Here is a 14,157-nt window from a genome sequence, read left to right as displayed (position 1 = left end):
ATATTTTCAGTTTTTCGTCCCATACAAAGAATGCTTTTTTATTATCCTCTTTGCTACATATTTGATAAGTTAAATAGATGTCTACATTCAACTCTACATTCAGCCTCATCCCCATTAGATGTTTGACATGTTCTCTCAGCATGCTCAGTGCGTTAGCTCCAGAACCAGGGAGTGTTTTGGATGTGTGAGCGAGCGAGAGTGTGTGTATGCACAGTATGTAGTGAGTAAGCACCGGCCAGCTTGGCAAATCATACGTGCCACTCCTCCCTTCAGGACAGTGTCTGCTTTGTGTGCTACACACACTGAGCCTTTCACTGTGAGACTCACTCACTCGCTCACACACACACACACACACACACACTCAAACTCAAACAGGACACACTATTTTTGCTCAAATCTTTTACAATATTCTCCCACTCACTCAGACACCCACCCCCGACCCCTCCTCTCTGTTTCTCTGTGTCTCTCAGCCATGGCTCCAGTGGTGCCGGTGCTGAGGAACGATATTGACACCAGTAACTTTGATGATGATATAAAGGATGATCCGGGAGGAACTGAGACCTTCCCCCCTCCTCGTGCCTTTGCAGGAAATCAGCTACCTTTTGTGGGCTTCACCTATTTCAGGGAGGACCAGTAAGTGTGAAAATGTGTGCATTTTATTTTTTGTTTGTTTGTGACAAGATGGATTCTGCCAATGGAACAACTGTTATTGAAAAATGTCTTGTAAAATATTGTTACATGTTATTAATTATTTTTGTACATTGTTATATTACATATTTTTGCCTATAATATAGTCATGTAAAATAACTGTGGAACTGTGGAAAAATCATTTTCAGTCCCTGAAGAGTTCCCACTCTTTTTGGCAAATACATTTTCCACATGTGTTTAATTAGAGGATAAAAAGTTTAGAGATTTGCACTTACAAAGAACAGTTTCTAGCCTGTGAAATCATTTTTGACCTGAGCACTAAAAAATTATATATTCACCATACAAATTGTGATTATGCCAGGCCTGGTTATCAATTCATAATTGGATACAATTATGAAAAGATTTTCCATGACTGTGAAAAGATGTTTTCTATTTAAATTATAAAATGAAATCTGTGACGGACAAAAAAAATCAAATCTCACATTTCAGATACTGTAGCGCTATTTGACTTTTACAGAGGTATCTTGTTCTCTTCCACACACGCTACCTCAACGATTAACACTAAAAAGCTGTAAAACTACAGCGAGCCCATGTTATGGATTGATAGAGACAGGATGTACAGTATTTTTGCATGGTTATGGTAGCCGTGAATGAGTGCTGCATTTGTTCCATAACAATTCCCTCCTTTTTCCCTTATCCTTTCACTGTTTCCTCCCTGGCTCTCTCAGTTTCTCCAGTGTGGCTGAGTGAAGCCACATGGGCCGCTGGCAGAGCTGAGGAGATTGAAAAGTTGCTTTGAGATTTTCTTTCTTTCATTTCCTCTTTCCTTCTTTCCTTTTCCTTCTCTCATTCTAACTTATTCTTCATCTTGAATTGATTTATGAAAAAAATGTTTAGCTGCAGAGTAAACAAGGATTATGCTTTACCATAACGTTCTTTCTCTCTCTCTTTTAGGTTGTTAACCAAAAAAAATAAGTGTCCAGAGGAAGAATCTAGTGCTAAAAGTCTCATTGGGGATGGTGATTTTGACCATCCAGAGGTGCATATATATTTAAAAAATAATAATATTAATAACTTTTATCATATTAATGTTAAATGATAGCCACTACTGTATAAAATGAGTTTTTGTTTTATGACAATGAAGGGGTTCTTGAGTCTTACCGATAGAGCTGTGTGGCACAAAATTACTTGGATTTCTAAAATAGCTTGTGACTTATTCTGCAGCAGAATGTACCACAACCATTTTGTTTGGTGCCGTTACTCAACATAATTGGAGTGTTTCGGCGCATTCTTTAGATAAGTGCTGCTTTTAATAGAATGGAAAACAACAACTTGAATCAGTTGGTTGTTTATTCTTCAAATGTTTTTTGTGCATGTCCCTAGTCCAAGGACCTGCAGAAGAGGCTGAAAAAGTTGGAGGAAAAAGTTAAACATGAGATGCAAGCAAAGGAGGAACTGGAAAATAAATGCCGGTACAAATACTCCTAAACATAATGTGTAAATGCGAATTTTTGAAAATACTTTTTGTGTGTGTGTGTGTGTGTGCATTTTTATTTTATTTAATACTTTTAAAAAAAGAATATTATCAGCATAACAATTTAATTGGGAAGCTGAATGGAAAGATTTGTACTCTATAAAGACACACAAACGTACAGTGCCTTGCGAAAGTATTCAGCCCCCTTGAACTTTGCAACCTTTTGCCACATTTCAGGCTTTAAACATAAAGATATAAAACGGTATTTTTTTGTGAAGAATCAACAACGAGTGGGACAACAATCATGAAGTGGAACAAAATGTATTGGATATTTCAAACTTTTTTAAGAAAAACAAAAACGGAAAAATTTGGCGTGCAAAATTATTCGGCCCCATTAAGTTAATACTTTGTAGCACCACCTTTTGTATGTCTCTATCAGTTTTGCACATCGAGAGACTGAAATTTTTGCCCATTCCTCCTTGCAGAACAGCTCGAGCTCAGTGAGGTTGGATGGAGAGCGTTTGTGAACAGCGGTTTTCAGTTCTTTCCACAGATTCTCGATTGGATTCAGGTCTGGATTTTGACTTGGCCATTTTAACACCTGGATATTTTTATTTTTGAACCATTCCATTGTAGATTTTGCTTTATGTTTTGGATCATTGTCTTGTTGGAAGACAAATCTCCGTCCCAGTCTCACGTCTTTTGCAGACTCCATCAGGTTTTCTTCCATAATGGTCCTGTATTTGGCTCCATCTTCCCATCAATTTTAACCATCTTCCCTGTCCCTGCTGAGGAAGAGCTGTCCCAAACCATGATGCTGCCACCACCATGTTTGACTGTGGGGATGGTGTGTTCAGGGTGATGAGCTGTGTTGCTTTTACGCCAAACCTAACGTTTTGCATTGTTGCCAAAAAGTACAATTTTGGTTTCATCTGACCAGAGCACCTTCTTACACATGTTTGGTGTGTCTCCCAGGTGGCTTGTGGCAAACTTTAAATGACACTTTTTTCTTCTTGCCACTCTTCCATAAAGGCCAGATTTGTGCAGTATATGACTAACTGTTGTCTTTTGGACAGAGTCTCCCACCTCAGCTGTAGATCTCTGCAGTTCATCCAGAGTGATCATGGGCCTCTTGGCTGCATCTCTGATCATTCTTCTCCTTGTATGAGCTGAAAGTTTAGAGGAACGGCCAGGTCTTGGTAGATTTGCAGTGGTCTGATACTCCTTCCATTTCAATATTATCGCTTGCACAGTGCTCCTTGGAAAGTTTAAAGCTTGGGAAATTTTTTGTATCCACATCCGGCTTTAAACTTCTCCACAACAGTATCTCGGACCTGCCTGGTGTGTTCCTTGTTCTTCATGATGCTCTCTGAGCTTTAAACAGACCTCTGAGACTACCACAGTGCAGGTGCATTTATATGGAGACTTGATTACACACAGGTGGATTCTATTTATCATCATTAGTCATTTAGGTCAACATTGGATCATTCAGAGATCCTCACTGAACTTCTGGAGAGAGTTTGCTGCACTGAAAGTAAAGGGGCCAAATAATTTTGCACGCCCAATTTTTCAGTTTTTGATTTGTTAAAAAAGTTTGAAATATCCAATAAATGTCATTCCACTTCATTGATTGTTGTCCCACTTGTTTGTGTTGATTCTTCACAAAAAAAATACAGTTTTATATCTTTGTTTGAAGCCTGAAATGTGGCAAAAGTTTGCAAAGTTCAAGGGGGCTGTATACTTTCGCAAGGCACTGTATCGTAAATAATGTTTAAATTCCTTAGAGATCTAGAGTTGTTTGCATCACATATGGCAAAATTAAAACCTATACCTTCACTTATAACAGATGTAAACTATGTTGTATCTCAACAGGACAGCAAATCAGCGGCTGGACAAGTTGTCCAAAGAGCTTGAAGAAGAAGTAAGACATCTTTAAATTGCATTCACCCAACAAAGGCACTTGATTCAAAACCATTCATAAACAGAGCGCAACTTTCTCTAATTGCAAGTTCCTCTAACTGTTTGTGTCTTGTAGGTAATTGCGAGACAGACGGCAGAAGACTCTCTGAGGGCACTGGAGAGAGAGAAAGCTTTACTGAAGCACCAGCGTTCTGCAAGCATAAGAAAGGCCGGCGTAGAGACAGACCGAAAGCGTCTTCTTGAGAATGAGGGTGAGAACAGCAGACAGAAACACACTCCACTGACCCTCAACATTAACAATGAATGCTGATTCATTTGAACAGTGACTGCACTGAGTGTTTATTAGGACTGGCTGGATCAATCTTCTAAAAAACATGACCATTCTTTTCTGGTGGATTACCCCATCTTCAACTATCTTAACAACAATATTACTGAATGTTCTTTTAATTATGTGCATTTTTCATCATAATGTATAGGTCCTTTTTAAAAAATAAGCATATTTTGATAAAGTTCATTATTTTCCATAATGTAATAATAAAAATTAAACTTTCATATATTTTAGATTCATTGCACACCAACTGAAATATTTCAGGTCTTTTATTTTTTAATACTGATGATTTTGGCATACAGCTCATGAAAACCCAAAATTCCTATCTCAAGAAATGAGCATATTTCATCTGACCAATAAAAGAAAAGTGTTTTTAATACAGTGTCAGTGATGGCCTTCTGGACAGGGTCGGGTCGGCAGTCTTACCCATGATTGCGGGTTTTTAGTAATGAACCAGGCTGGGAGTTTTTAAAAGCCTCAGGAATCTTTTGCAGGTGTTTAGAGTTAATTAGTTGATTCAGATGATTAGGTTAATAGCTCGTTTAGAAAACTCATTTTTTGAGATAGGAATTTTGGGTTTTCATGAGCTGTATGCCAAAATCATCTGTATTAAAACAATAAAAGACCTGAAACATTTCAGTTGGTGTGCAATGAATCTAAAATATATGAAAGTTTATTTTTTTATCATTACATTATGGAAAATAATGAACTTTATCACAATATGCTACATTTTTGAGAAGGACCTGTATATGCTGCTTCAAATGCAGCTTTTGTGCCGCTTTTACATGTTTAACATTGACGCTTATTCTTGATTTACTTAAGCACTGGCCCTAGATTTCCTGGTTTCTACCCGATTTGCTAAGTACTAACCTCTGCCATTCTATCATCTAGAAAGTATTAGTTCTGCTCTGCTGATGTTGTGATGCTAACATATTTGGCATTTCTCTCTCCTGCAGTGGGCAGCCTGAGAGATCAGCTAGCCGAACTGAAGAAGAAGAACCAGAACTCACATCTCTCCGCTGAGAAGAACATTCACCTGGAGAGACAGGTTGGTCCTTCAGCAAAATTTACCAAAACTTTAACCTCAGAACAATAACTACTATTTGCCAAATAGCCTGAAGTAAGGACATAAAAAACTCTACATTTAGAACAAGGCAAAAAATGGCTTTAGGATATAAAATATAAAACCTACTTAGGTGTGTGCTAATATTTTCAAATATGGAAAAAAAAAACATTTCAAAAGTATTTTTAAAAAAAGAGATTTTATAAATTTTATAGATTTTAAAAAGATTACTAAATACTGTAGAAATGTGCTTATATTATTATAAAAGTATATTATTACAAAAGTTTGACTTCAGTAAGATATAATATCAAACGTGATAGTATAGACATTTATTATGTTAAAAAAGATTTCTATGTCAGATAAATCTTTTTCCCTGGAAAAAATGTATTACAGTTTCCATTTTTTATTTTTTATTTTTTAGGTTTGACCACCAGATTAACATATTAGAATGATTTCTGATGGATCATGTGACACTAAAGACTGGAGTAATAATGCTAAAAATTCAGCTTTGCCATCACGGAAATACATTTAAAATATATTAAAATAGAAATTATTATTATTGCAATATTACTGTTTTTACTTGCGCTAATAAATGCAGCCTTGTTGAGCATAATAAACTTCTTTCAAAATCATCTAAATATATTTTGAACGGTAGTGTAAATTAGATTTTATTTTAAGGATATATAGATGTTCAGTATTATGGAATAAAAGGGATTCTGATACTAAATGAATGTGTCCTTAGTTGGAGGAGGTGAATGCTAAGCTTCAGGCTGAGGTGGAGGAGTCTGAGAGGCTGAAGAAGGCCCAGGGTGAGGCGTTGAGACAGTCCCAGCAGCTGGAGGTCTCTCTCAGGGAGCTTCAGGAGCGTCTGGCCCAGCTGGAGAGCGGCAGGCTGGGTCTGGAACAGGAGAAACTAAGCCTGCAAACCTCACTGCAGGAGGAGAAGCGAGAGAGAAGCCTTGGCTCGGAGACCATCAATGAACTACAGGGTGGGTGGATGTGTGTCTGTGCCAGTTTGTGTTCGTCTGACAGAAGTAGCTGTGAAATCAGTATATACGAGCTTCCTAGAAGGAGATTGCGTTACATTCTAGGGATTACACTTGTGTGGTGGTCTATGTGAGCGAGTGAAAGCAGATATTTATGTTTGAGCGTGTAGTGGTCAGCTCTTGCTGAAAGACACACTGGGCTCTTGTCTGCTGGGCAGTGTTGTTGTGTTGGGGTGGAGCTGCCCGCAGCAAATGTAAACATCAATAGTGCGTTATTTTAAGGTTAGAGGCAGGTAGCTGACGTTATGTCGCTAGACAGGGAAAAATGGGCTAACAAAAATTATCTCTTATTTATGTTCAGCTCAACAACAGAACCTAGATTCACACTAGAGCCCTGCATTTGTGCCCGAGCCCGACAGGCCCTCGACTATGCCCCTTGGGCCAGGCTTCGGGCCAATTTTCATGTCACACCTAAAACGCGGGCTAGGCTTAGGCTTCTCTTTCTTTTAGTATTTATTTTATTAATTAAAAGAAACAATGAGATGTGCTGCGCTGGTGGAAACAACACAAGTCCATAATAGCTTCGCGACTAAAGATATGGCTCGCACAAATGAGTAGAAGCAAGCCAACGCAAATGGCAGTAAATGAAACTTAATGAGTCTTAGATGCTCAAAAACACAATCATCTTCAATAAAAATCAATAAATGATCTTGTGCTTTGGGTCGCTCTTTCTCATATTGTATTGAATTTGAAATGAGCTGCTGAATAAAATGCATCTTGAATCTTTTGCTTTCGTTTCTGTGAAGTCTGTTAAATATAGCTATACTGCGGGAATTGAAGATCGGATTTATGTTCATTTTGGGGATGTGTAAGGTAGGCAATAGACAAACTGCATGTTCTTTTATTTTTTTATTTGTTTAGATTGTTTAGCTCGTTTTGTTTGCGAGCGCCGTTGCGAGCAGCATCATCCTGGCTCAGCTCGTCAAAAATGCCTTTTTTACTGTGGAGGTAGTATTATAGTAGGCTAAATTGACGAACATTGTGATGCTTGAAGTGTAATATCTATGGATTTCATTATAGGCAAGACAAGTCAAGATTTGATTTGAGAGGCTAAATTGATTAAACGTGGTTACATATTTATCTAAACAAATTGTAAAATAAACTAACCATGAACCACACAATTAATTTATATATATATATATTTTTTTTTACTCAAATTGCGACTGTCTTTTCCACCATGACCAATGATTTTGCCCGAAGTTTTATCAAAAATTAGTTTAGGATTATGTTTAATATAAAATATGAGGCTTGTGACGTGAAGAAAATAGAGTTGTTTCTGAGAAATATGTAATTTTGTATTGATTTTTGTTCTGATGTTTAAAATATCATTCCTATAATCACCATTACGGTGACCAAAAAATTGAGATGAGCATTTTTAGCTTAATGGGATAGTTCACTTTAAAATGAAAATTCTGGTTTGAAACACAACCCTCCAGTTGTTTCAAACCTTAATGAATTTCTTTCTTCAACTGAAAACAAGGGAAAATATTTTGAAGAATGTCAGTTAACAAACAGTTAACTGGAGCCATTGACTTTTTTTTCCTACTATGGAAGTCAATGGCTTGTGTTCAGCTGAAGAAAGAAATTCATACAGCTTTGAAACAACTGTAGGGTGAGTAAAGGACTATCCCTTTAATAAAGTAAATATACTAGTCCAAGTTTAAAGTGTTGTAAGAGATTTAATTTTTCTGAAGGTCCACAGGACCAAAAGTGACCGTATGTGAATAAACAGCCATTTATTTTTTATGGTTTGAGGTTTAACATTAATCTTGACCTGAATTCCTGAACTTTGACTTCTACTTCTGTCTTCTGTGTCTGATATGCCTGTGTCTTCCTTTCTTTCTGTATTTATATCGTTCTTTCATTCTCAGGTCGTGTATCCGGACTGGAAGACGAATTAAAACACATAAAGAGTTCTCTATCAAAGGCTGAAGTAGAGAAAAGAAAGTTACAGGAGGATCTTACTGCCCTGGAAAAGGTTTGTGTTTTAGCAAGTGATTGAAAGACTTAGTTCTCAGCACATGATGTGTACGTGTGGTTATGTGTATTCTTCTGAAACCTGATTATATCACTCACAGGAGAAGAACAAGCAGGAGATCGATCTCTCCTTTAAACTCAAAGCCGTTCAACAGATTCTGGAGCAGGAGAAGGCGGAGCATAAAGCCACTAACGCCAGATTGGCCGACAACAACAAAATCAACCAATCCATTGAGGAGGCCAAGTCTGAGGCCCTGAACGGTAAAATTAGACAGTAGCCTCTAATTTAAAATCTCTTTAAATGTATATTTGTGTACAGATTTTCACTTAAGGGAAAACAAGTTCTGGTTACCTTAGTAAGCTTAGTAAACTAAACTATGGGGAAAGTGCTCACTTAATAGGACATTTTACAGATTTCTTAGAACTAACCTGCTATACATATACAACTACCCAAAAGGAATTGGACTCACAACAAAATACTTTAGTCTTGACTTGGTCATCAGAATCTTGTTTGTCAAGATTTACATGATTCTTCTAGACGTGCCTTGCATTTCTGATCTCTGTATAAAAACAGAAATATCTTTTCGGCTTTCTGTTCTAGCCGAGTAAATCTTTCCTAAGTCTGTAGTACAAACACAGGGAGTTTGGTGATGTTATGTGTGTTTTTGTGACAGCTATGGAACATAAGCTGCTGGAAGAACGATCTCTGAAGCAACAGTTGGAAAACAGACTGATGCAGCTGGAGAAGGAAACCTCAGGATTAGACTGTGATTACAAACAAGCCAAACACGAGCTTCAGGAGCTCCGCTCTCTCAAAGAAAAACTCACTGAGGAGGTACACCTGTCTGTCTGTTTGTCTTGCCTGTCTGTCTGCCTGAATCATTTTAATAACTGTATTGTTCCGACTTTAAGACAAGTTTTTTTTGTGTGTTTTTTTTAAAGTTTACTCGCCCCTGTAAACTACCGGTAGTTTAGAGTGCCAGGGGACCTTATGTGAAAGTGAAACAGTAACTGAGAGGTTATGATGCACACATTAAAGGGTTAGTTAACCCAAAAATGGGCTCCCCATTTTCTAACATTACACTCTGATACATTGTTTCTCTTCTTGGCTGTTTAATGAGTTGTTTGATCTCTATGAGCATAAAGGGTTAGCTTCTGTCATTAATTACTCACCCTCATGTCGTTCGACACTCTTAAGACCTTTGTTCATCTTCGGAACACAAATTAAGATATTTTTGTTGAAATGCGATGGCTCATAAAGGCCTCCATTGGCCACAATGTCATTTCCTGACTCAAGACCCATAAAAGGCACTAAAGACGTTGTTAAAAAGGCCATCTCACTACAGTGGTTCTACAATAATTTTATAAAGCGACGAGAATAGTTTTTGTACGCAAAACAAAAATAGATAACGACTTATATGGTGATGACCTGTTTCAAAACACTGCTTCATGAAGCCTCAGAGCCTCAGCATATTGATTCATGATTCGAACTGCATTTCAAATTGCCAAACTGCTGAAATCATGTGACTTTGGTGATCCGAACCGCTGATTCATAATGGGTCGAAGCTTTACGAAGCAGTGTTTTGAAATAGGCATTTGCTATATAAGGCACACAAACTATTCTCGTTGCTTCATAAAATTATTGTAGAACCACTGTACTGAGATGGCCTTTTTAACAACGTCTTTAGTGCCTTTTGAGGGACCACATGAGGGTGAGTAATTAATGACAGAATCTTCCTTTTTGGGTGAACTAACCCTTTATGCTCATAGAGATCAAACAACTCATTAAAAAGCCCAAAAGAAACACAGTGTGTCACAGTGTAATGTTAGAAGATGGGGAGCCATATTAGACTATCCTAACAGTCATAAAAAAGCATAGATACCGCAGATCTAAAATTGGCCACTTTAAAGAAATTGACAGGCAAGTGTGTCAGTACTCCACCGAAAAAAGAAATGAGGGATGCAGAGCTGTCATCCAGGTAAAGGCACTGGATATCGCTAAGAGCTTACCCACCAGCAAGGCCCCTCATTTCTTATTTTGGCTACGTAGTGACACTGGCCTGTCAATATCTTTGAAGTGGACGCTTTGATGCGGCATAATGGATAAGTATTATGCCACAGAACAAGTCTTGCCCAGCATTTGGTCTTAAACTTCAGGAAAAACGGCAGTCTTTTTAGTGCTATGTGATTGGCCTAAGGAAAGAAAACATTAAAGGTGCCTTAGAATGAGTTGAAACAATATGTTAAATTGTTCTCTGATATCTACATAGAGGGTATGTGGCTTATAAAAATCGCCCAGATACAGTTTTACAGGTCCAGTTACAACCCTAGAAATTGTCCCTAGGATGCAATGCTCTGTTTTTGCCTTATTAAGAGTCATGAATATTAATATTGAGCTCTGCTCTGATTGGCTTATTTCAGCAGCTCACAGCAGTTCAGCTGTTCAGTGAAGTGGCTCGTGAGTCCTGACCGTCCTGACAGAACACAGACCGGCTGAATGACACTTTAAACAGAACATGTCAAATGGAGATTGATAAAATGCAGCTTACTTGTTTATTGGTGTTTTCAGATCATCCGCGCGTGAGAAAGAGCTCGCGTTCGTGCGGCTGCCAGATTTCAGTCATTTAAATCCCCCAAACAGAGCTTTTCTGTGAAAGGAAACCCGTATACTATCCAGTGTTTTACCTAAACATGTCCAATCTGGCAACCATATGCACACAAGCTCATGCGCAGGTTATCTGAAAACACCAATAAACAAGTAAGCTGCATTTAAGAAATTTACATTTGAGATGTTCTGCGTAAAGTGTGTCATTCAGTCTACATTTTAGACTTGTCTTTTTTCGTCAACGATATTGCATGTTTATATAACGTTAGTCACAAGGTAGGCTAACGTTACGCAGTGACTGTGATTTACTCTTAATACAAGCATGCAAAAACATCATAGGCCTACTTCAGTTCTCAAAAATATAAATATATAACTTATATTTTTACAAAATGAATAGCCTTGTCAAATTTTAACTTATAAGTTGGAAAAGGTGACGTTTGCTAGAAGGATCAAGTGAACAATCTGTAAGCAATGTATCTACAGTTGTATTTTGTAATACAAAATAATATTAACCTTTGTCATTAGACACACTATTTAGTTTTGTATGGTACTTGGAGTTTCCTATTGTTACTGTACTAGCATCTTGCATCATCTAGACAATGCTGTCTCTCTAAGAAACTTTCAATTTAATCAGAAATTGTTTAAACAGCTAGTCAATAAGTGGATAAATCATACTTACTGCTTGCAGGAATACAGTTGCTTTCTTCAGTTTAAGACGCTGAGCGACGCTGGCTTCAAATGGGCCGAACAAACTAACGATTTGTTGTGGTATCCGATTATAATAAACCTCAACCATGACTGTTGACATATGAAAAGTCCTCTCCTGCACAGCCTGGATCATAATGTGTGTCCGAGCTCTCGTTTTTGCTATCCTCAAATGTCGTTTGATGATTCGGCTCCGTCAGTTCCACCTGACAATGAACATGTTTGGACAGATGCGAATGTTGGGGGCGTGCATATAAATGATCCCCAACGCTTGTGTCACGGTTGGTTTATGTTGAGAAGCACTTATTTTTCCGTGGTGTTTTTGATTTACGAGATTTACATAAGAAGTAGAAGGCAATCGTTTATGAGACTCACAGTATGTGATGTCCATGTACTAAACTCTTATTATTTCACCATGGCAAGGTTAATTCATTTTTTTATTCTAGGGCACCTTTAATGTCTCTTGGATCCGATAAGTAATGCAGAGCAAACACCTGTGTTTTTTTAAATCATCGGCGCTGATGGCCTAGTGGTTAAGATGTTGACATATAGCATTGACATAACTGCACCTTTGGGAACCCAAGTTCAGATCCCAAATCAAGGTCCTTTGCTGATCCCGTTTCCCCTTCCCCCATTTCTTATTCACCTTAAATCAGACTAAATTCCCAAATTATTTTGTACATTAAATATTGACATTAATGATATCTGCAGACTGCAAAACTTTGTTGGTTCTGTTCTTTTTACCCTAAGGGGGGTTATTGCTGCCCTCCCTGCTCTTATCCATGCTAGGCTGCATGGATGAGCAGGGAGTTTATGCCCATAACAGAACCATAAAGCCAATCCAAATTATATGCTAATGGTCAATCATCTTTGGAGATAGTGGTCCTGACAGAATTAAAAATTATACTTATGCATCACATAGTTCAACGGAAGGCAAAGATATTTGATTGAATCCAATCTTGTGTGTGTGTGTGTGTGTGTGTGTGTGTGTGTGTGCGCGGTAGGTGGAGGTGCTAAGTGTGCGTGTGCATCAGGAGACTCAGAGGAAGACTCTGTGTCAGAATGATCTCAAAGTGCAGAGGGAGGAGATTAGCACCCTACGCTCCTCTGAGAAACAGCTCAAACAAGAACTCAACCATCTGCTGGAGCTTAAACTCAGCCTGGAGAAACAAAATCAGGAACTGCGCAAGTGAGTTACTTACTGATTCACAGTTTTTACACACACGCACACACACACACATTTTGCTAAACTTACAAATCAATATGCTAATAAGCATAATACACACAAATAATATTCATCATAAGGATCAGTATGCAATAAAAAGGTCTCTTTTCTCTGTGCCCAATCAGAGAGAAGGAAGAAGCTGACATACATCTGAAAGAGCTGAAGGACCAGCTGGAGGCAGAGCAGTACTTCACAGTATGTCTGCCAGCTTTTTCATATTTTGCCTGCAAATATATGTGGAGTGATGTATTGGGATTGGTTTGTGTATCTTTGTGCTCATATTTGTTTTTCCTTGATTCAGAAACTGTATAAAACTCAGATTCGTGAGCTAAAAGAGGAAAATGATGAAAAGGCTAAACTCTACACAGATGCTCAGCAGAGATTAGAGGATCTACTGGAAGAGAGGTGTGTATATTTGCTATAAAAAGGGCTTATCCTTTTTTTTAAAGGTAAAACCATAACAATTAGAGCGAGGTTAGATGAAAAGTAAGGTAAATAGATGCAATTAGTTAAGGATGAATGAACATAACAATTTGTAAAATATGCTGAAATGTTGTTCAATACAAACTGGTTTGTGCTCTTATATAGGGACTCATTAGCACAGCAGCTAGAAGCGAGCCTGACAAAGGCAGACTCTGAACAGTTGGCACGGTCCATCGCCGAGGAGCAGTTCTCAGACCTGGAGAAAGAGAAGATCATGAAGGAGCTGGAGATCAAAGACATGATTGCCAGACACCGGCAGGAACTCGGCGAAAAGGAAAATACCATTAACTCGGTAAGAATACAAGAAAGTATAAGAATGGAGATGATATATATATAATAAATATAATATATATATACAGTGTCACAGTCATTCATGTGTTTTTAATGAGTAAGATTTGTAATTTTTTTTTAGAAGTCTCTTATGTTCAACAAGGCTTCATTTCATTCATTTGATTAAAAATACAAAAAAGCACTAATATTGTGAAATATTGTGAAAATGTTAAATAACTGTTTTCTATTTGTTTTCTAGAATATATTTTAGCAAAAGTTGAATTTTCAGCATCATTGCTCAAGTCTTCAGTGTCACGATCATTCAGAAATCATTCTAATATAATGATTTACTGCTCAGAAACATTTATGATTATTATCAATGTTGAAAACAGTTTTGTAAAACATTTTTCCAG

The 14,157-nt window shown here is 37.6% G+C and overlaps 1 protein-coding gene across 2 annotated transcripts in view; it reads left to right on the top strand.

Moving 5' to 3' along the window:
• Positions 1-14,157, top strand: part of rock2b (rho-associated, coiled-coil containing protein kinase 2b) — a 47,381-nt gene that overhangs the window by 16,149 nt on the left and 17,075 nt on the right. For both annotated transcript variants that reach the window (XM_067417684.1, XM_067417683.1), the window contains 14 exons: positions 471-633; positions 1,603-1,687; positions 2,032-2,120; positions 3,995-4,043; positions 4,158-4,293; positions 5,327-5,418; positions 6,176-6,422; positions 8,351-8,457; positions 8,558-8,717; positions 9,131-9,291; positions 12,771-12,955; positions 13,117-13,186; positions 13,293-13,396; positions 13,580-13,766. In XM_067417684.1, coding sequence (XP_067273785.1) covers positions 471-633; positions 1,603-1,687; positions 2,032-2,120; positions 3,995-4,043; positions 4,158-4,293; positions 5,327-5,418; positions 6,176-6,422; positions 8,351-8,457; positions 8,558-8,717; positions 9,131-9,291; positions 12,771-12,955; positions 13,117-13,186; positions 13,293-13,396; positions 13,580-13,766 — 1,835 coding nt within the window. The remainder of the gene's footprint in view (positions 1-470; positions 634-1,602; positions 1,688-2,031; positions 2,121-3,994; positions 4,044-4,157; positions 4,294-5,326; positions 5,419-6,175; positions 6,423-8,350; positions 8,458-8,557; positions 8,718-9,130; positions 9,292-12,770; positions 12,956-13,116; positions 13,187-13,292; positions 13,397-13,579; positions 13,767-14,157) is intronic.

The sequence above is a fragment of the Pseudorasbora parva genome, chromosome 15 (assembly GCF_024679245.1).
Source record: "Pseudorasbora parva isolate DD20220531a chromosome 15, ASM2467924v1, whole genome shotgun sequence".
NCBI classification, from domain to species: Eukaryota; Metazoa; Chordata; class Actinopteri; order Cypriniformes; family Gobionidae; genus Pseudorasbora; species Pseudorasbora parva.
The sequence above is the reverse complement of the archived record's forward strand: the minus strand, read 5'-3'. Positions and strand labels throughout refer to the sequence as shown.